Raw genomic sequence first — 25095 nt, forward strand, 5'->3', positions numbered from 1 at the left:
TTTAATTTATGAAAGTATTGAACTGTATTTTATTCATTTCAAGGGCCCAGAAGTAGTTAAGCAGATAGACCATTTGTCTTACTGATAAAGGACAGGCTCTGGTTTAAGGAAATGAGTGCTGCTTTTCAGGGACTCATAGGGAACAGCTGGGAAAATGCATGTATCCTTTATTTGTTCTGTTTTCCCCCTGGGTTGTCAAATTGAAAGTTTAATGCCTACAGTGCAGGAAACCACCACGGTTGAAAAGAATAGGAGAGAAGATAAATGGAAGAGTAGTGATCAGGAGAAGCTAATTTGGAGTTTTAAGAGCTTGCAGGTTTTAGATGGAAGAGGAACACTGAAGGAATTAAGAAGTTCCACAGTGACCCTGGGAAAGAATTCATGGCTCCAGGAATCTATGACCAGAAGTATCTTTGGAGTTGCTCCCATTCCGCCATGGTAACTTTGCTAGAAAAGTGGCAGAAACCAGCTTTCCACTGCGCTTCTGATGAGGTTACATCAGTGGAATAAGAAAAACTCCAATTAATTCTGACTTAAGACTAATATCAAAGGTCTATTAAGGAGATATCCTGGTTGAAATCTCAGTGCTTTTAATTTGTTTTTCCCACAAGTTCAGTAATAAACACCAATATACAAATCCCAACCTTACATTTCTATGGCTTCTTTAGCATGCAAAAACATTACAGGGCATGTCATAGAAGCATATTCAAATAAATTAGATGCTGAGCCAAAGAAGAAAGCTTTAGGAGAAATAAAAGAAATTGGTTTGAAGTAGCGGGGCAGGCCTTAAAGGAACAGAGGGAAATGGAGATGCAGAGAGGTTTAAGGAGATAATTCCAGAGTTTAAGATTATAGCCGGGTAGAGAGAATGGGGATACTCAAGAAACGGAGTTGGAAGAACGCAAAGGTCTCAGAGGGTTGTAGAGCTGGAGAAGGTTAGGGAGATAGGTGCAGGAAAGTCCATGAAAGGACTTAAACATAAGGATGAATATTTTAAATTTGAGGTGTTGGAGGACTGGAAGCCAATATAGCTCAGTGACCACTGGGATGATGGGTGACATGGTGCAGCATAGAATACAAGGAGCAGAGTTTTGATTCAGATGAAGTTTATGGAAGGTGTGAAATGGGATACTAGCCAGGAGAGTATTGGGGTAGTAGAATCTGCAGTTGATTAAGGCATGTATGAGGATTTCAGTAACATTTGCATTGACGTAGGGCACAGGTAAAAGTAGTTAGTCTCTGTGATGGAGACGATATAGGATTGCAAGGTCAGCTCAAAGTCGAAGAGGGTGCCAAGCTTGCAAACAGTTTTTGTTCAGCTTGAGGCAGTAGTTGAAGAGAGGGATAGAATCAGTAGCAGGGGAGTGGAGTTTGTGCCAAGGCATTGAAGATGATAACTTCAGTCTTCCTAATGTTCAGTTGGAAGAAATTCAGGCTCATCCAAGCAGCCTGATATTTCACATGCAATGTAGAGGTCAAGAGAAGTAAAGAAAGAAAGATTTGCATTTATATAGTGCCTTTCATGACCTCAGGATATTCCAAAACATTTTTCAGCCAATTAAGTACTTTTAAGTGTAGTCACTGTTGTAATGTTGAAAATGCGGTATCTAATCTGCACATAACAAGCTCCCACAAACAACAATGTGATAGTGACAAGATAGTCTGTTTTAGTGATGTTGATTGAGGGATAAATATTGGCCAACCTAAATTTTTGTGCTCAATTAGTACTTGAACTGACAGAGAAACAAAAGTGCTACCCACTGAGCCATAGCTGTCATACAGGCCTTGCTGTAGCAGAGTTGGGTGTTATCAACACACATGTGGAAGCTGACCACAGATCTATGAACAGGACAGCATGTAGATGAGGAAGAAGAGGGGGTCAAGGAGAGATCCTTATGAGACTCCAGAGTTAATAGTATGGGGCAGGAAGAAAGGTTATTGCTGAAGATGATCTGATCTATATTCAGATAGGTAAGAGTATAACTAAGTGATGATGTGCCACTAAGCTGATAAATGGAGAGACATTGGAGGAAGATGGTATAGTTAAACATGTCAAATACTGTAGAAAATTCAAGAAGCAATTACAAGAGAATTTATTGCTGTTCATAAAGAGGCAGCAACGGGTGCTTTAATGGGATTTTAAGAATATGCCAAGGTCGGGACAAAGGGTACATATCAGCTTATTCAAGCAGGATTCAAGCCTGTGATGAAGGGCTTGGACAGGTTGCATAGACTTGGATGTATTTCCTTGCATTTAGAAGGTTGAGAGTTTTTATAATAATATTCAAGTGGGTAAACACAGTGAAACTAATAGGGGAATCCAGAACAAGGGAGCGCAATCTTAAAATTAGAGCTGGGACATTTAGAAGAGAGATCAAGAGACAATTTTTCCACACAAAGGTTAGTGAAAATCTGCAACTTTCTCCCTTAAAAGTTGTGGATACTAGTTCAAATTAAATTTTCAAAACTGAGATTGACAGATTTTTCTTGGATAATTGGTAACAAGGAATATGGAACAAAGGTGAATAAATGGAGGTGAGGGGCTGATCTAACTGAATAGTGGAATGGGCTCAAGGACTTGATTAGCCTACAATTGTTCATATGTTCCGAGAGAACTAAGAGAAAAATTATCAGAGATAAAATAATGGACTCAAGTTTGGAGCGATCCACAAATGCATAAATTATTGCAAACATATGAAAGCCAAACATTATTTTTAATATTATTTCCTAAGGTGTAAAAGAACTAATGGAAACTGGAAAGGAGTTTTTCCATTCAGTTCAGGAAAAGTTGACAGTCTGTCTAGTGTGCTCTGAAAAAGTTTCATTTTAATGGATCCAGCACCTCCATCTGGATCCATGAGGTCAAATTAGATAACTCCCAACCAAAGAAATAATGAATTGATGGATGTAACTGGAGACAGAATTAATATATTAATAACTGTGACATCATTGATCTATTGGCTTTGTTATTACTTTTATAATGTTGCTGAAGTCTTGTAAATCAAAGGCTCGGATTTTGTGGTTATAATGACAGTGAACTGTCAGCGTTCGCCGTCATTAGTCTTGTGAAACTGACAGCAAGTTCTGGTATCTGCACATGCAAAGTTAAACCTCAAAGGATTAAAAATCTCTGGATTATTATCTGAGCCACATGCAAATTGTAGTAGGGTAAATAAGATTAGAGAAATGAATGCGCGTCTCAAAGACTGGTGTGGTAGAAGTGGGTTCCGGTTCATGGGGCACTGGCACCAGTACTGGGAAAAGTGGGGGCTGTACCGTTGGGACAGTCTATACATGAACCATGCTAGGACCTGAGTTCTAGCGAGTCATATAACCAGGGAAGTGGAGAGGGTTTTAAACTGAAGAGTGGGTGCAAGGGATCACATTTGAAAAGATGTGGTAAATCAAAGAGGAGAGACAAGGTAAGAGAGAAGGATATTAATATGGAAAAAGATAAACAGACCATGACAGGAAGGGACAGTGATTACAAATCTAAGAGTAAATCAGCAGACACGGCCAGAGGTTACAAAAATAATAAAAGGACAAAATTAAAGGTTCTGTATCTGAATGCATGTAGCATTTGAAACAAAACAGATAGAAACATAGAAAATTGGAGCAGGGGTAGGCCATTTGGCCCTTCGAGCCTGCTCCGCCATTCATTATGATCATGGCTGATCATCCAGCTCAGTAACCTGTTCCCGCTTTCTCCCCATACCCTTTGATCCCTTTAGACCCAAGAGCTATATCTAATTCCTTCTTGAAAACATACAATGTTTTGGCCTCAACTGCTTTCTGTGGTAACGAATTCCACAGGCTCACCACTCTCTGGGTGAAGAAATTTCTCCTCATCTCAGTCCTGAAAGGTCTACCCCGTATCCTTAGATTATGACCCCTGGTTCTGGACTCCCCCACCATCGGGAACATCCTTCCTGCATCTACCCTGTCAAGTCCTATTAGAATTTTATAGGTTTCTATGAGATCCCCCCCTCACTATTCTGAACTCCAGCGAATATAATCCTAATTGACTCAATCTCACCTCATACGTCAGTCCCGCCATCCCAGGAATCAGTCTGATAAACCTTCGCTGCACTCCCTCTATAGCAAGAACATCCTTTCTCAGATAAGGATACCAAAACTGCACACAATATTCAATGAACTATCAATGAATTGATAGCACAAATAGAAATAAGTACGATCTGATAGCCATTACAGAGACATGGCTGCAGGATGACATAGATTGGAACCTGAATGTTGAAGGGTACATGAAATTTAGGAAGGCCAGGAAACTAGGAAAAGGTGAAGGGGTGGCATTGTTAATTCATGATGGTATTGACACAATAGAGAGGGATGACCTAAGTTTTGGAAACCAGGATATAGAAGCGGTTTGGGTCAAGATGAGAAATGATAAAGGCAAGAAGTCACTTGTGGGTTTGGTGTACAGGCCCCCTAAAAGTAACCACATAGTAGGATGGGGTATAAAGGAAGAACTAATGGGTGCTTGTCAGAAAGATACAGCGATAATCATGGGTGATTTTAATCTACATATAGATCGGAAAAATCAGATGAGCAAAGGTAGCCTAAATGAAGAGTTCACAGAATGTTTCCAGGATAATTTCTTAGAACAGCACATTCTGGAACCAACCAGAGAGCAGGCTATACTAGACCTGGTATTGTGCAATTAGATATGATTAATTAATGACTTCATAATGAAGGCGCCCCTAGGCAGCACCAATCATAATATGATTGAATTTTACATTCAGTTTGAAGGAGATAAGTGTGGGTCTAAGACTAATACTTTAAACTTAAGTAAGGCATTATCAAAGCATGAAAACAGAGCTAGTAAATGTGAACTGGCAAAGTAGGTTAAGAAATAGGCCAATAGAGATGCAGTGGAAGACATTTAAGGGGATACTTCAGAATACACAGAATAGATACATTCCAACAAGAAAGGAAAATTCCAAGGGGAGGACCCACCATCCATGGTTAACTAACAAAGTTAAAGATAGTATAAAACTTAAAGAGAAAGCATATAATTGTGCAAAGATGGGTGACAGGTCAGAATATTGGACAGAATATAAAAAGCAGCAACGAATGAATAAAAGATTACTAAGGAGGGAAAAGTTAGAGTACGAGAGAAAGCCTGCAAGAAATACAAAGACAGATAGTAAGAGTTTCTATACATATTTTAAAAAGAGAAGAGTTAACAAAGTGAGCATTGGTGCTATGTAAAGTGAGTCTGGGGAATGAATAAGGGAAAATAAGGAGATGGCAGATAAATTGAATAGGTATTTTGCATCGGTCTTCACCATAGAGGACACAAGTAACATCACAGAAATAGCTGTAAATCAGGAAATGGAAAGGACGGAGGAACTCAGGAAAATTACAATCACCAGGGAAGTGGTACTGAGCAAATTGTCAGACCTGCGGGCTGAAAAGTCCCTGGGTCCTGATGGACTTCATCCTTGAGTCTTAAAAGAAGTGGCTAGTGAGATAGTCGATGCGTTGGTTTTGAGTTTCCAAAATTCCCAAAATTCAGGGAAGGTGCCATTAGATTGGAAATAGTCAATGCAACTCCTTTATTCAAAAAGAGAGGGAGACAGAAAGCAGGAAACTACAGGTCGGTTAGCATATCATCGGTCATAGGGAAAATGTTAAAAGCTATTATTAAAGACATTATAGCAGGGCACTTAGAAAAATTCAAGTTAATCAGGCAGAGTCAACATGCTTTTGTGAAAGGTAAATCATGTTTAACCAATTTATCAGAGTTCTTTGAAGAAACAACATGTGCTGTGGATAAAGGGGAACCAGTGGATGTACTATACTTAGATTTCCAAAAGCATTTGATAAGATTCCACATCAAAGGTTATTGCGGAAAATAAAAGCACATGGTGTCGGGGGTAACATTTTGGCATGGATAGAAGATTGGCTAGCTAACAGAAAACAGGGAGTAGGCATAAATGGGTCATTTTCTAGTTGGCAAAATGTAACGAGTGGTTTGCCACAGGGATCAGTGCTGCGGCTTCAACTCTTTACAATTTACATAAATTACTTGAATGAAGGGACCGAAGGTATGGTTGCTAAATTTGCTGATGACACAAAGAAAGTAAGTTGTGAAGAGGACATAAGGAGGCTACAAAGGGATATAACCAGGTTAAGTGAGTGAACACAGATCTGGCAAATGGAGCATAATGTAAGAAAATTTGAAATTGTCTATTTTGGCAGGAAGAATAAAAAAGAAGCATATTATTTAAATGGTGCAAGATTGCAGAGCTCTGAGACGCAGAGGGATATGGGTGTTCTAGTGCATGAATCGCAAAAGGTTAGTATGTAGGTACAGCAAATAATTAGGAAAGCTAATAGAATGTTATCTTTTACTTCAAGGGGAATTGAATACAAATGTAGGAAGGTTATGCTTCAGCTATACAGAGCATTGATGAGACCACATCTGGAGTACTGTGTACAGTATTAGTCTCCTTATTTAAGGAAGGATGTAAGTGCAGTTCAGCGAAGGTTTACTAGACTAATACCTGGAATGGGCAGGTTGTCTTATGAGGAAAGGTTGGACAGGCTAGGCTTGTATCCCCTGGAGTTTAGAAGAGTGATGACTTGATTGAAACAAAGAAGATCCTGAGGGGTCTTGACAGGGTGGATGTGGGAAGGATGTTTCCTCTTGTGGGAGAATCTAGAGAACTAGGGGTCACTGTTTAAAAGTATGGGGTCGCCCATTTAAGACAGAGATGAGGAGAAATTTTTCTCTCAGAGTGTTGTGAGTTTTTGGAACTCTCTTCCTCAAAAGGCAGTAGAAGCAGAGTCTTTAAATATTTTTAAGGCAGAGGTGGAAAGATTCTTGATAAGCAATGGGGGGAAAGGTTATCGGGGGTAAGCAGGAATGTGGAATCGAGGTTACAATCAGATCAGCCATGATCTTATTGAATGGCGGAGCAGGCTCAAGGTGCTGAGTGGCCTATATCTGCTCATAATTCGTACATTCGTATGATCGTATGTTATTACATAAATCCAGAAGTTGGTGTCAGTGATTCCCCGTTCCTCCACAAGGTGCACAGATGGAAATCTTTTGAAATTTAAATTGACGTGAACTTCCACTTTATATGCAATTAGTCTCGCTGCAAAAAAAAACATTGAGTTATGCATTGTAGGTTTTAATGGTGTACTAAGTCATAATTAAGGCTGAACAACCTCTCTGATGCCAGAATGAAATTAATGTTGGGAAAAGTAAAACTCATGACACAGAGATCATTAGATCTTTGTGGTCTGCTTTCTTTAAGGTTAATGGTGAGTGCCATCACTTCACCGCTGACCACAAAATTCGAGCCATGAAGTAAATTAAAATTCATTAAAATCTTGACTGACAGCATTTTTCCTCTTTTAATCTTTAGGTTACTCACTGAATGATGCTAAAAACTGTGCAAAGGGAGGCTTTAATATAGGAGCCAATATTAAAGGAGTCTATGTTGCTGTAGATGTCAAAGCTGGAGCTTGCGCTGGTCTTCTGAATATAAAAGGAGGTACCTCTAACGTAATAGGTTTTCATACAAAATTAAAACTGCATGTGTGCACTATATATTTTAATTTAACTCATGAATAATTGTTGGCCTAAATAAATTTTAATGGTTCTTTGGAGAAGTGCACTGCACAATATAGTACCGAGACATACAGATCAAATTATTGCTGAGGTAGCTGATCACAACCAGGGAAGCAGTTAAGCAATACCATTGGTTTAATGGATGTAGGCTAGGGATAGGGAAAACCACACCTGATTGTTCTCCAATGACTCCTTGTGTAAAATATGCATGGGTGGATGTCTTGTGAAAACAGGATTGAAGCCAGTTTAGATCATCTCTCTCCCCAATGGTTGACCAGCTGCTAGCACAGGCTTTATTGCTGTATGCACACCCAAGAAAACTGGCCACTTGGGGGAGGTACCAGAGGGTTTGCCACACCTGTGGATGCTTACTCATCACCTTTAGAAAATCAGCGGAATAGAGGGGAGAATGGACATATTTTTCTTCACTTTTTCCTTCATAATGAATTCTAATTGTATATTCATTGTGCCAGAGGGTATTTCCAAATCAAAGTACACGGAAGACTTCATAATATTTGTTCGAGGTGGAGCAAGCGAGCATGTGACAGCTCTTGCTTACAAACAGCTTCCAACTGTAGAACTGATGCAGGAATGGGGAGATGCGGTTGAGTACAATCCAGAAATCATTAAATTTAAGGTAATATTTTCACCTGTTGAGTGAAGTTCAGTACTGGAATTAATAAAGGGAGTTTTCATGCGGTATGTGTATTTTAATCATTTAGCTGTTGACTCTCCCAGGGTTTCATTTAACATGCATCATTGTAGCTTTTCTTATCATGAACTATGATGAAAGAGCACGTGTTAACACCAATACAGAATGTTACAAAGTGGTAGGATACTGGATCAGATTCGCTTTGCTGAATTCCAATCCAACACTTGAAGATCTGGGGAAATTGGAAGCATTTTTTGTTTACTTCCCAGCAGACAGGTTTCATAGTGGCTCTGGCAAAGGCCTGGGAGACAGTCACCCACCCAACCTCTCAGCCATAGTAGGTGCATGATTCAGAGAAACCATTAATGGAAAAGTCACTGAGTGCATTTTTTTTATCTCATTAAAAACTGTTAATTGTGTATTTGAATACTTTAATGCCAGAATGCCTAGTGTAAAACACTCAGCTAGGAAAGCAAATGGTCTTGGAGTAAAACCAACAAAGCCAGTGTCAGAATAGCACAAAAAGAACAAACTAAAAGTGGCATGGAGTAATTTTAATAATACAGACAGACCTCCATTATCCAACTCTGATTAGATAATAGCATTTTCATGAGATTGCACAGCTTCCTAAGAATAATAAAAGCAAAATACTGCGGATGCTGGAAATCTGAAACAAAAACAAGAAATGCTGGATTCACTCAGCAGGTCTGGCAGCATCTGTGGAAAGAGAAGCAGAGTTAACGTTTCGGGTCAGTGACCCTTCTTCGGAACTGACAAATATTAGAAAAGTCACAGATTATAAACAAGTGAGGTGGAGGTTGGGCAAGAGATAACAAAGGAGAAGGTGCAGATTGGACCAGGCCACATAGCTGACCAAAAGGTCATGGAGCAAAGGCAAACAATATGTTAATGGTGTGTTGAAAGACAAAGCATTAGTACAGATTAGGTGTGAATATACTGAATATTGAACATCAGCAAGTGCAAACCTGAAGAAAAACAACCTGAAAAAAACAGTGGGTGAGCAAACTGAACAAACTAAGATGAACTGAAATAAATACAAAAAAAGATTGTAAAAAATGTAAAAAGGAATGCCAAAAAAAAAAGGGAAGAAAAAATAACTAAAAATGAAAGTAAAGTGGGGGGCTGTCATGCTCTGAAATTATTGAACTCAATGTTCAGACCGGCAGGCTGTAGTGTGCCTAATCGGTAGATGAGATGCTGTTCCTCGAGCTTGCGTTGATGTTCACTGGAACACTGCAGCAATCCCAGGACAGAGATGTGAGCATGAGAGCAGGGGGGAGTGTTGAAATGGCAAGCAACCGGAAGCTCAGGGTCCTGCTTGCGGACTGAGCGGAGATGTTCCGCAAAGCGGTCACCCAGTCTGCGCTTGGTCTCCCCAATGTAGAGGAGACCACACTGTGAGCAGCGAATACAGTATACTACATTGAAAGAAGTACAAGTAAATCGCTGCTTCACCTGAAAGGAGTGTTTGGGGCCTGGGATAGTGAGGAGAGAGGAGGTAAAGGGGCAGGTATTACACCTCCTGCGATTGCAAGGGAAGGTGCCCTGGGACGGGGACGAGGTGGTGGGGGTAATGGAGGAGTGGACCAGGGTGTCGCGGAGGGAACGATCCCTTCGGAATGCTGACAGGGGAAGGGAGGGGAAGATGCGACTGGTAGTGGCATCACGCTGGAGGTGGCCACCTCCAGCGTGATGCCACTACCAGTCGCATCTTCCCCTCCCTTCCCCTGTCAGCATTCCGAAGGGATCGTTCCCTCCGCGACACCCTGGTCCACTCCTCCATTACCCCCACCACCTCGTCCCCGTCCCAGGGCACCTTCCCTTGCAATCGCAGGAGGTGTAATACCTGCCCCTTTACCTCCTCTCTCCTCACTATCCCAGGCCCCAAACACTCCTTTCAGGTGAAGCAGCGATTTACTTGTACTTCTTTCAATGTAGTATACTGTATTCGCTGCTCACAGTGTGGTCTCCTCTACATTGGGGAGACCAAGCGCAGACTGGGTGACCGCTTTGCGGAACATCTCCGCTCAGTCCGCAAGCAGGACCCTGAGCTTCCGGTTGCTTGCCATTTCAACACTCCCCCCTGCTCTCATGCTCACATCTCTGTCCTGGGATTGCTGCAGTGTTCCAGTGAACATCAACGCAAGCTCGAGGAACAGCATCTCATCTACCGATTAGGCACACTACAGCCTGCCGGTCTGAACATTGAGTTCAATAATTTCAGAGCATGACAGCCCCCCACTTTACTTTCATTTTTAGTTATTTTTTCTTCCCTTTTTTTTTTGGCATTCCTTTTTACATTTTTTACAATCTTTTTTTGTATTTATTTCAGTTCATCTTAGTTTGTTCAGTTTGCTCACCCACTGTTTTTTTCAGGTTGTTTTTCTTCAGGTTTGCACTTGCTGATGTTCAATATTCAGTATATTCACACCTAATCTGTACTAATGCTTTGTCTTTCAACACACCATTAACATATTGTTTGCCTTTGCTCCATGACCTTTTGGTCAGCTATGTGGCCTGGTCCAATCTGCACCTTCTCCTTTGTTATCTCTTGCCCAACCTCCACCTCACTTGTTTATAATCTGTGACTTTTCTAATATTTGTCAGTTCCGAAGAAGGGTCACTGACCCGAAACGTTAACTCTGCTTCTCTTTCCACAGATGCTGCCAGACCTGCTGAGTGAATCCAGCATTTCTTGTTTTTGTTCCTAAGAATAATCCCGTCCTGCCTAACATTACTGAACTTCACAGCCCATAAAAAAATTATCATAAGCTTTTCTAACTTATACCATACCAATTTACCAACATAGTTCACCAACCTTATGTGTTACATGATGTGTCATTGTTTTTTAGTCTATTAACAACCCCAAATCTGCTTCAACCTTGACTTTAGCTATTTCAACAAAATTATAGAGTATATGAGCAGGATTTCAATTCCAGGATTGGGATCCCCAATATAGCAGTCATTTCTGGGTCCCGGTCCCTCACGACATTGGCGGCACCCATGCATTGCAATTTTAATTGGGAAAGCACTTAATTAGCTCAGAGTCACATTCGCTGTCCAATTAGCGGCAGTGGACTTGGGAAGGAGGAGGGGCACAGGAAGGAGCAGCCCCAATTCAAAGAGCATGCAGCAGCCAATATTGCGGTTGATGTTCACCTCAATAATGGAAGGAGAAGCTGCGCAGAGGGCAGCGGTTAGGGAGAACCCCTATGCCAGTGCAGCCTTCCATCTTTTTGACACCTCACTTGTGATGCTGCTGGAGGCGGTGACAGCATGGAGAAGCAACCTGTTCCCTACCGTGGCATGAGAAAGCCTGCAAATCTGGCAATGGCTGGAGGTGGCTCATGAGGTCGGCAGCAGAGGAGTGGTGAGGAGGAACTGGATGCAGTGCAGAAAACATTTCAATGACCTGCTTAGATCTGGCAAGGTAAGTCCAAAGATAGGCACAGATGGCGTGGCCTCTGGTCAGCAGTCACCAGAATGCAAAGGGGAGAGGCATCCTGAGGGCATATGGAGTTCTCCTGACCATAGGAGAGATGTGTGCACAGCATCATTGATGACCCATAAACATAGTTCATTATCTGAGTGCTATTGGACAGTTGACTATGGGGAAGTCTGCGTCATCCCTTGCGAATGAAAGCTGCAAGTCATGAGGGAGAGAGGCATTTTCCTAACAGCATTTTTCTTCACTTCGCATGGCCAATGGGTGAGTGAGAGGCCACAATGGGGTCACCCCACCTCCCATCACTGAATCCCATCATTTCGAGGAGCTGGCCCTTGATCTGGCCAGAGTGGCAAGCCACCAGGATGTTGGAGATGGAGAAACAGGAGTCCTAAATAGACAGGGTGAATAGATCTCAACATATCCAGGTTCAGAGGATGGAAGGCAATGCTCCCCATATATCGAGTTGTCAATGCATAAACTGTCATCTTAGTATTTCAAGCAGCAGAAGCATCTGTTAATTGTGCCAATTTTCATGGCCATTTTCTCTTATGTCTCCCACAAGGCCAGCTGCAGAGGGGGAGGAGTCAAGACATCACCAACCTGTTATGGAGGAGTTAGAGGAAGCTGCACCGTCACATCTTTCTTGTGCACCCTCTACCAGCGCAGGTACTCCCACCTCGGTGGGTCCTCGCACATTATTAGAGAAGGTGCCATAAGGTGAAGTGCACATCATTTCAGAACAGGAGGATATGGGGGAGGCAGAGTCAGCTGTGGCCAGTCCCCCTCGCAGGATGGAGGACAGGTGCAGCCCTGCTTAGCAGGGCAGAGATGTAGAGCCTAGGGGGTCACAAAACAGGCAGCTCCACCTGGAGAACCAGCGTGAGATGTGTGCCCAAATGTTGGAGTTACCTGAGGGACTGCAAAATCATGGGATGAAAATGGAGGAGTCCATTCATCTCATGTGCTCCACAATGTCTCAATGCTTTGAATGCAGAGCTCCTCCACTGAGAGTGGCCAAACTCATGGAGAACTCTATGCAGTATTACTCAGAGTGGATGCAGGAACAGCGCACTGACATGCATGGAATGCATGCCGCAGTCTGCAGCATTCTCCAGTCAGTTGGCACAAATAGCACAAAGGAGCATGGAGTGGATGCCAGCTGTGCCCCAGCTGGTGGTTCTCTCCAGCAATCAAGGACGCCATGAAAGAGCTAAGGAGATGACAGACGGTGATGAGGAGGCTACCCCCTCATGGAGCTCCTACATCATCATCCACCTCCATGGCCTCTCCAACAGACAAAGCATCTGTAGAGTTAGTGACTGAGGCTGTCCCTGCAGTGTCAGAAAGGCACTAGTGAGCAATCTGCCTCCATCTCATCCTCAGCCACAGGGGGAGCAATTTGTAGGAGTGACCATCAGCACAGGCCACCACGTGGTAATATCACTTTGTGCGTTACTTGAGTGTCTCTGTTGTGCATGACATCACACTGTTATATAATAAAACACTTGGCATGTTGTTGCATGAAAGCATACTTGTGCGTTTTCATTTCATCATGGTGAAAGGCAGGAGAATGGAAAATAAGGGTTAGCCAGGCAAAGGAGTGTACTGGGCAAGAGCATGTCAGGTGGAGATGCTGTAGTCAGAGTGTTGGTGCCATTGGAAGGTTGCTGACTTTTGTTCTTAACCGATGCTAGCACTCACTCAGGTGAAGGAATTCTCATCTCCAAAGATCCTGCAGCCTGAGTATTGCTCAGGTGAAACATGTCTGGATCAGAGTGGCTCTAGCATCCCTGCCATCCTGATAAAAGACTCTACCTCCTGAGCCTACAGCAGCGATATCCTTGCAAAGCCTGGGGACCGCTCTCCAATTCTCCTTCAGCCTCCTCCTCATCCTCATCTTTCTCCTCCTCTTCTTCATTCTCTTCATCCTCCAAGGAGCTATGCTGTTCCAGCCCTTCTCTCCCTTCTCAAGTTTCACACCTCTCTGAAGGGCCATATTATAAAGTGTGCAGCAGACCACCACAATGTGCTACTACCTTAAGGAAATGTACTTGAGGGTGCCACCCGACCAATCAAGGCACCTGAACCTCATCTTCAGGAGGCCGATGGCCTGCTCACTGATGACCCTTGTGCTCAAATGGCATCAGTTGTAGTGTCTCTCAGCTCTGTGGCAGGGTAGCATACTAGAGTCATCAGCCATCACTTCAAGGATAGGTCTTGCCTGCTAACAGCCATCCACGGATTTCCGATGGCTCCATGAAGAGCTGCGACACCTGCAATTGCTATAGGATGAAGGCATCATGGCAGCTTCCAGGAGAATGTGTACACACCTGCACAAAGTGCTTGCTGTCATCTCATACCAGCTAGACATTTAAAGAGTGGAATCCCTTCCTATTGAGGAATCTCCTTGGCTGGTCAGTTGCTGCCTTGATGGCCACATGGGTGAAATCGATTATACTTTGCACCTGAGGAAATCCAGCAATGGAGGCAAATTTCACTACCCTTTGAGCTTGAGTGCTGCTATCCACCTTGAATTTATTGTAATCCCTTGCCCTCTTGAACTGAGCATCCATTACCTCCATGATGCAATGATCTACTGCTGCGTGCAAGATGCCACCAATGTCTGCTCCTGCTCCTGGGAAGGAACTGGTTGCAAAGGCTACTGTGACTTTTACAGCCATGGGAAGGCCATGATGACTGTTCCTGCAAACCCTCGGATGATGCTCAACGAGGACACACAAGTCAACAACCATCTGCCTGGACGTGCAGCCTTCTGTAGCACTGACACTCTGACATGTCCAGGTAGCTTCTCCTTTGGCGGTAGACCCTATGGTGAGGGTATCACCTTCATTCCTTCCTATTCTCGCTCCTGCTACCTGTGCCCCTGTTGCCCAGTGATCTGCTTCTGCTCCTGCAAATGCTGCTTCTCATCGCTAGTCGATCCTATCTCATAGAAGCTTATTCCCATTTCCTGTTATGCTCTTTCTTCCTTTCAATTGGAATGTGGTGTCTTCCTGAAACCCCCCCTCCCCCCCATAGACCCATGAGGCCTGTAAGCAGAAGTACTCATCCAACATCCCTCCAAGCCACCCACCCCAAAATGGCCTTGTCAAGAGTGAAGAGATATGACAGATAATTCTCCTGACTCTGTACAACTGATTGCCTGTGACTGAGGGTCTTGTTTGAGCCTGCCGCCTTCTATGGTGCCTCTTGCTGCTGACACGCTGTTCTGACTTGCTCCCCACTGTGTCACCGCCTCCTCCTCCCTTTTGTGATTGAGACTCTACATAGATCCTGTGCCTCAAAAAGAAAATTCAAAAGTGACAGTTGATGAGCTGACAACCAGCTCATTAATTGCCTTAAGTGGCCATTTGTCGATCTCAGATGGGTTGCCTACTCCAGCTCTCAGCAGAGCATTTTAAAACTTTTAGAGTGTCAGTTTCGCATTGAGAAACCGGCATGCTGACCCAAGGACAAGTTTAAGTGACCGCCTGCCACCCCTCCATTCCTGCCCTCTCATTTAACTAAAAATCCCACCCTATATCTCACAATTGGGACATTTATGCTCTCCTCCACTTTGGGTTTGGAGGCCTTTAGGCAGAACTTGCATTGATAGGTGCTGTATGTGATGTTGCTGTGGCTATATGTGTTAATGAGTGAAAAGGGGATAAGACAAGAGCAAAATGATAGTTGTCTTGAGTTTCATTTCACCTCCTTCATTCCCTCAATGCTTCCAGATGCAAATATGTCATGGTGGCAACCTCTGAGGGAGTCAAGGGCATATCAGATTTTGATCCTCCTCCAGTCTGTTCTTGGATTTTTTGTCATCTTGTCATCCAAACAGAGAAGTAATTTTGACGTTAAAAACAGAAAATGCTTGAAATACTCAGCAATGCCAGACCTGTTGAGTAATTCCAGCATTCTCTGTTTTAATTTCAGATTTCCAGCATCTGCAGTATTTTGCTTTTGCAATGTTGACAAGTTATAAATCGAAGGAATGACCTGCAGCCAGTCTTGCTTTTTAGTAGCTGACCACCCATCACAAAGCTAGGTTGTGTTCAATTTTTTTTTGTGTGAAGGACTGTTAAGCAGTTAATGTACTAAGAATTACAGTTGGAAGTTGCATCTTGACTGTGCTTGAGCATGCATGGTAAGCAATGAAATACTGTAAGGTTGTCTTAGGGCTTAACATGTGCCACCAATATTATGTACAGCAGGTTGACAACCAAGCATACCAAATACTATTGTGTGCCTGTACATTGATTCAACCACCTTATCACTTGTCTCAGATCCTGTGGGTACAGTGCATTGATCCTGGCCAACATCTCTTCTCGAGGGGGTGTCCTATGGGAACGGTGCCTAGAGTGTCAGCTGGTCAACCTTACCCAGACTCACCTCATGCAGCAGTACCTTTACTTTTCCATCCATGAAACAGTGGTTTATGAAGCTACATCATTCCATCACTTGCCCACAGATTTTTTTTTCACGCCACTACATTTATTTTGCCATCAACCACTTCTTTCGCCCAACGTAGCCTTTGGAAAGATGCCATAACTTCTGAACCTCAGATTGCTTTTGGAAATCCTGCCAAAAATGTTTGTCCACACATGTAGCCATTTACCATTAAGATGCTCTTTGAAAGTGCTATCCAATTAGTCCCCTCTCTTGCTCTTTCCCCATAACCCTTCAGCTTTTGGCACAGTAATCTCTGCACAAAACCTACATGTCCTTTTGTAATGCAAAACCAAGTGAAGGAACATCAGAATCAAAAAGGTCACCATTAATATTTTCTTTTTTTTAAATTATTCATAACTTACAAGCCCCTTTGAAGTCCCAACTACCTCCACCAGGCACTGACCAAATTTAATTCTATATCCCTGCTTGTGGCACTGACGTTAGCCACTAAAAAGTGGATGATTCAGTGTGGGTGGATTCCCCCTTCAATTATCCCTCATTCCCATTTTCGAGGCACTTCCCACTCACCAACTGTGATCAGAACTTAAGTACATGGAGGATAATGTTTGCAAGTCATGTTTCCACCAGTTGCGATTTCCCCCAGCTCTGTCATGTATAGGGTCTTTCTATGTAATGTAGGTAATGTGTTTTTACTAATGCTACACATTTTTCTTTTTCTTTGCAGCCAGTACCTCTTTATGAACTCGTCACTTCAAATACATTCCAGAATGCCAATAGGATCAAAGCCAACATGAGGCGAGCCCTAGAGGAGTACCTGATTGAATCCAGTTCTTGTCGATGCGCTCCATGTCGCAACAATGGGGTTGTTGTTCTTAAAGGTACAATGCAATCAGTGATTGGTGGACAATGAAGGACACGATTCTTAGACATGAACAATTTTTGATTTTCTTTCAAACAATCAACATATAGAAATAATAGCAAAATCCTTGCTTACAATCACAGTACTATGTCGTGCACATTTTTAGATTGTTACCGGGAGGCTGAAATGCCTCTTTTGATGAAAAACAGAATTACGCATTTTTATTCCACATTCTCAGAAATCACTGCACTTTCTTGTATTGTTAGAGGTCATTAATTATGAAGAAAACTCACATCCTTACATCAAAAGAGGAATTTCACCATCATTCCTGAAAAGTAGAAATTATAATGCAAGCTATTGTTTTACGATGACTGAATAAGTCAAAATTTGTTGTTTTTTACGTGGGATAACAGGATTCTCCTGGATTTCCACTGGTATTTTGAGGATTATATTGAACAATTCTTTCTATTTTTTCCCAAAAGAATAACAAATTAGTGGCCTTGATTATAATAAACACAATAGGATTCACGTCTTGCTGCCTCACTCCTACAATCATCTGGACAACACAGGTTGATACCAGTTAATTGCAATTAAAGACTATAGAATAAAAATTTGTTGTCAAATATCAGTAATTAAATTATTTCATCATTGCAGGAACCCAATGTGCATGTATATGTCCTGCTGGTTTTCGTGGAGCTGCCTGTGAGATTACACCTAGAGAGAGTAAGCATTACTGATTGCATTGAGAGAAATTATAATGGTATTTTTAACAGCAGAAGATAACTTCCCGCAAAACTAGACCAATAGCCAGACATAGCATGCTGTTGTAGCAGTAGCATGATACACTTTGCAGAAGCAGATTTGTATCCATCATCCTTTGCTTGCTGAATCCCAGTTTCACTCACATTACAACGGGAAAATTGGAAACCAGCCGCTTCTCGCATATAAAGGAAATAGGATGGATGGTCACCATGTACTGCTGAGTTCTGATGAAAGGTCACAGACCTGAAACGTTAACTCTGCTTCTCGCTCCACAGATGCTGCCTGGCCTGCTGAGTATTTCCAGTAATTTCTGTTTTTATTACACCTTGTACTGCTATTGAGTACCCCCAATGCCCATCTTGGCAGCAACTTTCTGTTATGGTATCTTCTTCTTTGGTCTCCTTGACTCGAGAGACAATGGGTAAGTGCCTAGAGGTGGTCAGTGGTTTGTGGAGCAGCACCTGGAGTGGCTATAAAGGCCAATTCTAGAGTGACAGACTCTTCCACAGATGCTGCAAATAAAATTGGTTGTCGGGCTGTTACACAGTTGGCTCTCTCCTTGCACTTCTGTCTTTTTTCCTGCCAACTGCTAAGTCTCTTCACCTCGCTACTCTTTAGCCCCGCCTTTATGGCTGTCTGCCAGCTCTGGCGATCACTGGCAGCTGACTCCCATGACCTGTGATCAATGTCACAGGACTTCATGTTGCATTTGCAGACATCTTTAAAGCAGAGACAAGGACGGCCGGTGGGTCTGATACCAGTGACTAGCACGCTGTACAATGTATCCTTGGGGATCCTGCCATCTTCCATGCGGCTCACATGGCCAAGCCATCTCAAGCGCCACTGACTCAGTACATGTATATGCTGAGGATGTTGGCCACCTCGAGGACTTCTGCATTGGAAATACGGTCCTGCCACCTGATGCCTTGGATTCTTCAGAGGCAGCGAAGATGGAATGAGTTGAAACGTCGCTCTTGGCTGACATACGTTGTCCAGGCCTCGCTGCCATAGAGCAAGGTACTGAGGACACGGGCTTGAAACACTCGGACTTTTGTGTTCCGTGTCAGTGTGCCATTTTCCCACACCCTCTTGGACAGTCTGGACATAGCAGCAGACGCCTTTCCCATGCGCTTGTTGATTTCTGCATCAAGAGAGAGGTTACTGGTGATAGTTGAGCCTAGGTAGGTGAACTCTTGAACCACTTCCAGAGCGTGGTCGCCGATATTGATGGATGGAGCATTTCTGATGCCCTGTCCCATGATGTTCATTTTCTTGAGGCTGATGGTTAGGCCAAATTCATTGCAGGCAGCCACAATCCTGTTGATGAGTCTCTGCAGACACTCTTCTGTGTGGGAGGTTAATGCAGCATCGTCAGCAAAGAGGAGTTCCCTGATGAGGACTTTCTGTACTTTGGTCTTCGCTCTAAGATGGGCAAGGTTGAACAGCCTGCCATCTGACCTTGTGTGGAGGAAGATTCCTTCTTCTGAAGACTTGAACGCATGTGAGAGCAGTAGTGAGAAGAAGATCCCAAACACTGTAGGTGTGAGAACACAGCACTGTTTCACGCCACTCAGGATAGGAAAGGGGTCTGATGAGACACCGCTATGCTGAATTGTGCCTTTCATATTGTCATGGAATGAGGTGATGATACTTAGTAGCTTTGGTGGACATCCGATCTTTGCTAGTAGTCTGAAGAGACCACATCTGCTGACGAGGTCAAAGGCTTTGGTGAGATCTATGAAAGCAACGTAGAGGGGCATCTGTTGTTCACGGAATTTCTCCTGTAGCTGGCAAAGGGAAAACAGCATGTCAATGGTGGCGCTGCTTCACAAATCACTGACCACCTCTAGGCGCTTACTCATTGTCTCTCGAGAGAAGGAGGCCAAAGAAAAAGATACCATAACAGAAAGTTGCTGCCAAGGTGGGCATTGGAGGTACACAATAGCACCTTTGCAGCAACTTTCTGTTATAGTATAGAGACAGCAAAATGGGAGCGAAAATGTAGTAACTTAAAAATTAAAACCAAGTTTTTGTAAAAATAGTCAATTCATTTTTGGTCTAGCATTACCCTTTACATTTTATGAATTTCTACCTACTTTATATCAAAAAATAATGTAAGAAAGCCAATAAAACTAACGCCACAGCCTGTTTCTTCTTGTTTTAGATATTGCTGTTGATGGAAAATGGAGTTGCTGGTCATCTTGGTCTGAATGTGCAAATAGACAAAGGACAAGGACAAGACAGTGCAATAATCCTCCACCAGGAAATGGTGGCCAAACATGCAAAGGCAATAATCAGCACATACTGTCATGCTAATGAAGAAGCAATGCTCTTCTTTCACCTTGTTCACAACTTCAGATAATTGTTCCAAAAATATTTTCACCAAATGTTAAACTTTGTTTCAGTGGAAGAGAACATCTTGCTGCAATATAAGCAACATGTAGTTAAATTACGTGGTTAAAAAAATGGTTAATAAAAGTAAATGGAGATGGCATAAACAGAACAGTGAAATAAAAGTTAATTCATCTTTAAAACTAAACAGTCTTTTTCCTGTTTTTTATGAATGAATACATTTATACACATTAGGTCATAAAGCTATATATTTAACATAAAGGGCTCTTTGGGTGTATTATATGTCCAACAGGCAGATTCAACTGAATAATCAACAAATATTTCACAGGTCTTCACAGGAGCAACAACTACTAGTATTAGTAGAAATAATAGAAAAGGCAATTAAATTCCCTTGTATACTTTCTGGGTGAAAATTATGTGCCACTTAATGGTGTTGTTACGATCAGGTCAGAAAGGGGTCTAGGGGTTCCCTCTCAGCCTTCACCTGGTCTTACCATAACAGGGTTTAATTTTTAAACACACTGTCTTTTTAGCTCCCCCTTGGTGAATCCTTGTTCACTGCTTTCCAATTATAAGGCAAAGAAACCAGCACAAACAGGTTTTCTTAGGTTTAAAGAAGAAAAGTTGAAATTTATTTAACTTAAAGTATAATTCGGTTTAGTTTAGTTTAGAGATACAGCACTGAAACAGGCCCTTCAGCCCACCGAGTCTGTGCTGACCATCAACCACCCATTTGTACTAACCCTCCACTAATTCCATATACCATATCCCCACCTGTCCCTATATTTCCCCACCACCTACCTATACTAGGGGCAATTTATAATGGCCAATTTACCTATCAACCTGCAAGTCTTTGGCATGTGGGAGGAAACCGGAGCACCCGGAGGAAACCCACGCAGACACAGGGAGAACTTGCAAACTCCACACAGGCAGTACCCAGAATTGAACCCGGGTCGCTGGAGCTGTGAGGCTGCGGTGCTAACCACTGCGCCACTGTGCCGCCCATGAGCCTATGGATACACGATGCACTCACGCTAGCAGGCATACGCGATACACACATGCAAATAGAGGCAGAAAAGAGCAGAAGAAAAAATAAAGTGAAAAGTTTGTGGCAATATCTGAAGAGTTTTTTTTATGGTTCTTCAAGCTCACTGTAGAGTCCTTGATTGTAGGTAGTTCTTGTTTGTCGTTGGGGCCCAGTATTCTTCTTAAACTTTGTTTGCTGTAGGAGACTTTTCTCTCTTGGGGTTCATGTGTCTTCAATGGATTCAAAGTCTTGTGAGAGAGAGAGATGGAAGCAGACAGGAAAGCTTCTCAGTCCAGGAGCAAACAGACACTCTCCCAGTTCAAACTGTTTGTACAATTCAGAAAAACCCTGGTTGCCAAGGAGATTAGTCATGTGACTAACTGGTCTGACCACATCTTGGATTGTATCACCTTAGCAGTCTCTGGAATGCTCCTCTTACACACAATACCTGGTGATCAAGGTCTATTGTGTGTTGAATGTGTCAGGGCTCCAAGCACCATCTGTTAATATGCAAATGTCTTTTCTAGCCACAGCTAATCTATTTAACAAGTCCTTTCTTCACTCCAGTAACAGTTTAAAATCAATGTTCATGACAAAATTAATGTGTCTCATTCTTGGCAGGTGGGGGCCTAGCATGACAGTTATTTAGAACTTATGTTTAGGCATGTTTTTTTTAATTGAATTTTAAATTTATATTTGTACAACTTCTGGAGAATTGTCAATTAGAATCCAGAATTAGAATTAGAATGTCAATAGAATCTAGCCCAATCAGTAACTAACCTGTAAGTTGTTAATGATCCCTTTAAATAATGCTGGTGAGGTGGGGGGGGTGAGTTCCTTCCTGCTCTTGAATGCATTTCCAGCTGTGCATGATTAAAACCATAAGAACATAAGAAATAAGAGTAGGAGTAGGCCATTCAATAAGATCATGGCTTATCTTCTACCTCAACTCCACCTTTCTGCATTATCCCCAAATTTTTTGATTCCCTTAGTATCAAAAAACCTATCAATCTATGACTTGAATATTTTCAATGACTGAGCATCCACAGTTCTTGGAGGTAGAGAATTCCAAAGGTTCAGAATCGTTTGAATGAAGAAATTTCTCCACATCTCAGGGAGGACATCCTTAATGAAATGCAGGTAGGACCTCAAATTCAGTAATCTCTGGATTACTCCCAGTGCTACATGCTAGCGAGAGTAGAAATAGGAAGATAGGGAGTATCGATGATAGGGAGCTTGAGGAATGCTGCAGGAGGGAGGGCTTCAGATACTTGGGACATCTGCAATAGTTCTGGGGCAAGAGGCACCTATTCAAAAGAGTCAGGCTGTACCTCAACGGGTCTATGTTGTGACCAGGTGAGGAAGGAGTCTCAGGCTCTTCTCTGGCCCCTTTCCTGGTTTGGCCGTAACAGGGTTTAACTTTTAAAACACAGTGCTTTTAGCTTCACCTCAGTGAGTCCTTGCTCACTGCTCTCTAATTGTAATTGTAAAGGAACCAATCAGACAGGCTTTCGCAGGTTTAAACAAGAAAGGTGTAAGTTTATTAACCTTAACACTCTAACTCAGTTAAAACTACTAAAAATATGTGACACAACCATGCTAGCATGCATACTCGATAAACACACACACAAATAGATACAAAGGGGGAGAAAGAATTAAAGGGAGAAGGTTTGAAGTAGTGGATGGAATTTAGTCACTGTTTTTGGTTTGGATGTAAAGCTCTTGATTGGAGTTAAGTCTTGCGGTTCCCGTTGGGCCCTGTGCACACTTTCAAACTTATTTCGCTGGTACCAGTAGGCTGCAGGGGTCTTCTGTCTTGAGACTTCCGTGGATCCCTGGAACTTTGTGAGAGAGAGAGAGAGAGGCCTTGCTTCTCTTTGGTCTTCAAAATTGCAGCCTGTCCCCAAAACCTTTCTGTGAGGCACAATTCAATCAATTACCAGGTTGGTCAGCAGGTTAATCGTATGACCAGCTCTTTGTTTGAAACAGCATCACCTGCGAGGATTGTTAATTCTTCAAAGCTTAATGGACACATTCAGTCGGGGGGTGGGGTGAGGGGTGGTGGAGTGCTGGCTCTTACATAGACAATGACTCTCAAAATCTTTTGATCATAACTATTGACAAAACCTATCTGGCTAATTGAATCAGGGAGCACTCCCATTGTCTGTCTATGCAACTCTCTTTCAGAATGAAAATGTGCAGCCATATTTTCAGCCATTCAGTTCTGTGGTCTTTTTAAACAAATGATGTTCACTGTCCAGTAAACGTTCAAATAGTGTTCCATATGACAAAATTAATATGTTTCCATTTGGCAGGTGTGGTTTCCGTCACAACTGCGACCAATGTCCTTTGCGGGAAAGTTCACTAGAATGGTTGGGGAGGGTTTAACCTAAATTGGTAGGGGGTGGGCATCAGCATATAGAAGGACAAAAGAGGAATAAGGTGCATAAAGCAGTGAGAGTGTTGGATAATACTAGAGATGGAACTAGTACCACGTTAGATAGGAGCAGACTAAGAAGGACTACAAGGAATACATAGGCAGGTTTACAATGCATGTATGTAAATGCACAAAGTGTGGTGAATAAGGTTGGTGAGCTACAAGCACAAATAGCCCTGTGGGAATGTGATGTAGTGGCAATAATGGAAACATGGCTTAAAAATGATGAGGACAAGGATACAAATTTCTCAAAAAAGATAGGAAAGCAAAAAAGGGAGGTGGGTGGCAGTACTGATTAGGGAAGACATTGTAGTGTTGGAAATGGTGAATGTCCTTGAGGGAGCAAAGACAGAATCCATTTGGTTAGAGTTGAGAAGCAAAAAGGGCATGGTCACTCGACAGGGTGTATTCTATAGGCCTCCAAACAGTGAAAGAGAGATGGAGGAGCAAATCTTCAGGGAAATTACAGAGATGTGCAAGAACTATAGAGTGGTAATATTGGGGGACTTTACCCAAATATCGATTGGGATAATGTTAGAGTAAAAGGTAAGAAGGGAGAGGAATTTCTGAAATGAAAACAGGAACTGCTGGAAATATTCAGCAGGTCTGGCAGCATCTGTTAAGACAGCAACAGGGTTAACGTTTCAGGTCTGTGACCTTTCATCAGAACTGGCAAAGGTTAGAAATATAATAGGCTTTGAACAAGTGAAAAGGGGGAGGAGGGAAGAAGAACAAAAGGTATGGTGTGCGACAGGGCAGAGGGCAGGAGAGATTAACTGGCAAAAATGTCACAGAACAAAAGCAAAGGAAGTGCTAATAGTTGTATTAAAAGACAAAGCATTAGTCCAGATAAAGTGTTAATGGCAGATTTTCTGAAATGTGTTCAGGAGCACTTCCTTTACCAGGATTTCTGAGTCCAACTGGGAAAAAGGCATTTCTGAATCTGGTGTTGGGGAATGAAGTGGACAAAGTAGACTGCATCTGTGGGGGAACACTTGGGTAAGAATGATCATCATATCATAATGTTTAGATTAGTAATGGAGAAGAGCAAGGAACAATCTATAGTAGAACATCTAAATTGGTAGAGGGCTAACTTTAATGGGATGAGAGGAGATCTAGCCAGGGTAAAACTGAGCCAAAGTTTTACAGGAAAAACTATAACTGAGCAATAGGTGATCTTCAAGAAGGAGATGTTTCAGCTACAGTCTAGGTACATTCCAGCAAAGGCAAAAGGAAAGGGAACCAAAGCCAGAGCTCCTTGGATGTTGAGGGAGATAGAGATTATGATGAAACAAAATAAAAAAGAGGGTGCATGATGCATGTTAGGGGAAGTCTTCAAGCGAGAACCAGGCCAAATGCAATAAGTTGAGAAGGAAAGTGAAGAAGAAAATAAGACTGGCAAAGAGAGAATATGAGAAAAGAATGGCAGTTAACATAAAGGGGAACCCAAAAATCTTCTATCAGCATTTAAGGTGGGGCCTATTTGGAACAAATAGAGTAATATATGCTTGGAGGTGC

General features: G+C 42.5%; 1 protein-coding gene across 1 annotated transcript in view; it reads left to right on the top strand.

The window, feature by feature from the left end:
• Positions 1-20300, top strand: part of dab1a (DAB adaptor protein 1a) — a 287520-nt gene extending 267220 nt beyond the window's left edge. The window contains exons 25-29 of the mRNA XM_068038058.1: positions 7398-7526; positions 8077-8240; positions 16865-17018; positions 17654-17722; positions 19926-20300. Coding sequence (XP_067894159.1) covers positions 7398-7526; positions 8077-8240; positions 16865-17018; positions 17654-17722; positions 19926-20077 — 668 coding nt within the window. The 3' untranslated portion in view covers positions 20078-20300. The remainder of the gene's footprint in view (positions 1-7397; positions 7527-8076; positions 8241-16864; positions 17019-17653; positions 17723-19925) is intronic.
• The last annotated feature ends 4795 nt before the right edge of the window (positions 20301-25095 follow it).

Source organism: Heterodontus francisci, chromosome 8 (assembly GCF_036365525.1).
Source record: "Heterodontus francisci isolate sHetFra1 chromosome 8, sHetFra1.hap1, whole genome shotgun sequence".
Taxonomy (NCBI): domain Eukaryota; kingdom Metazoa; phylum Chordata; class Chondrichthyes; order Heterodontiformes; family Heterodontidae; genus Heterodontus; species Heterodontus francisci.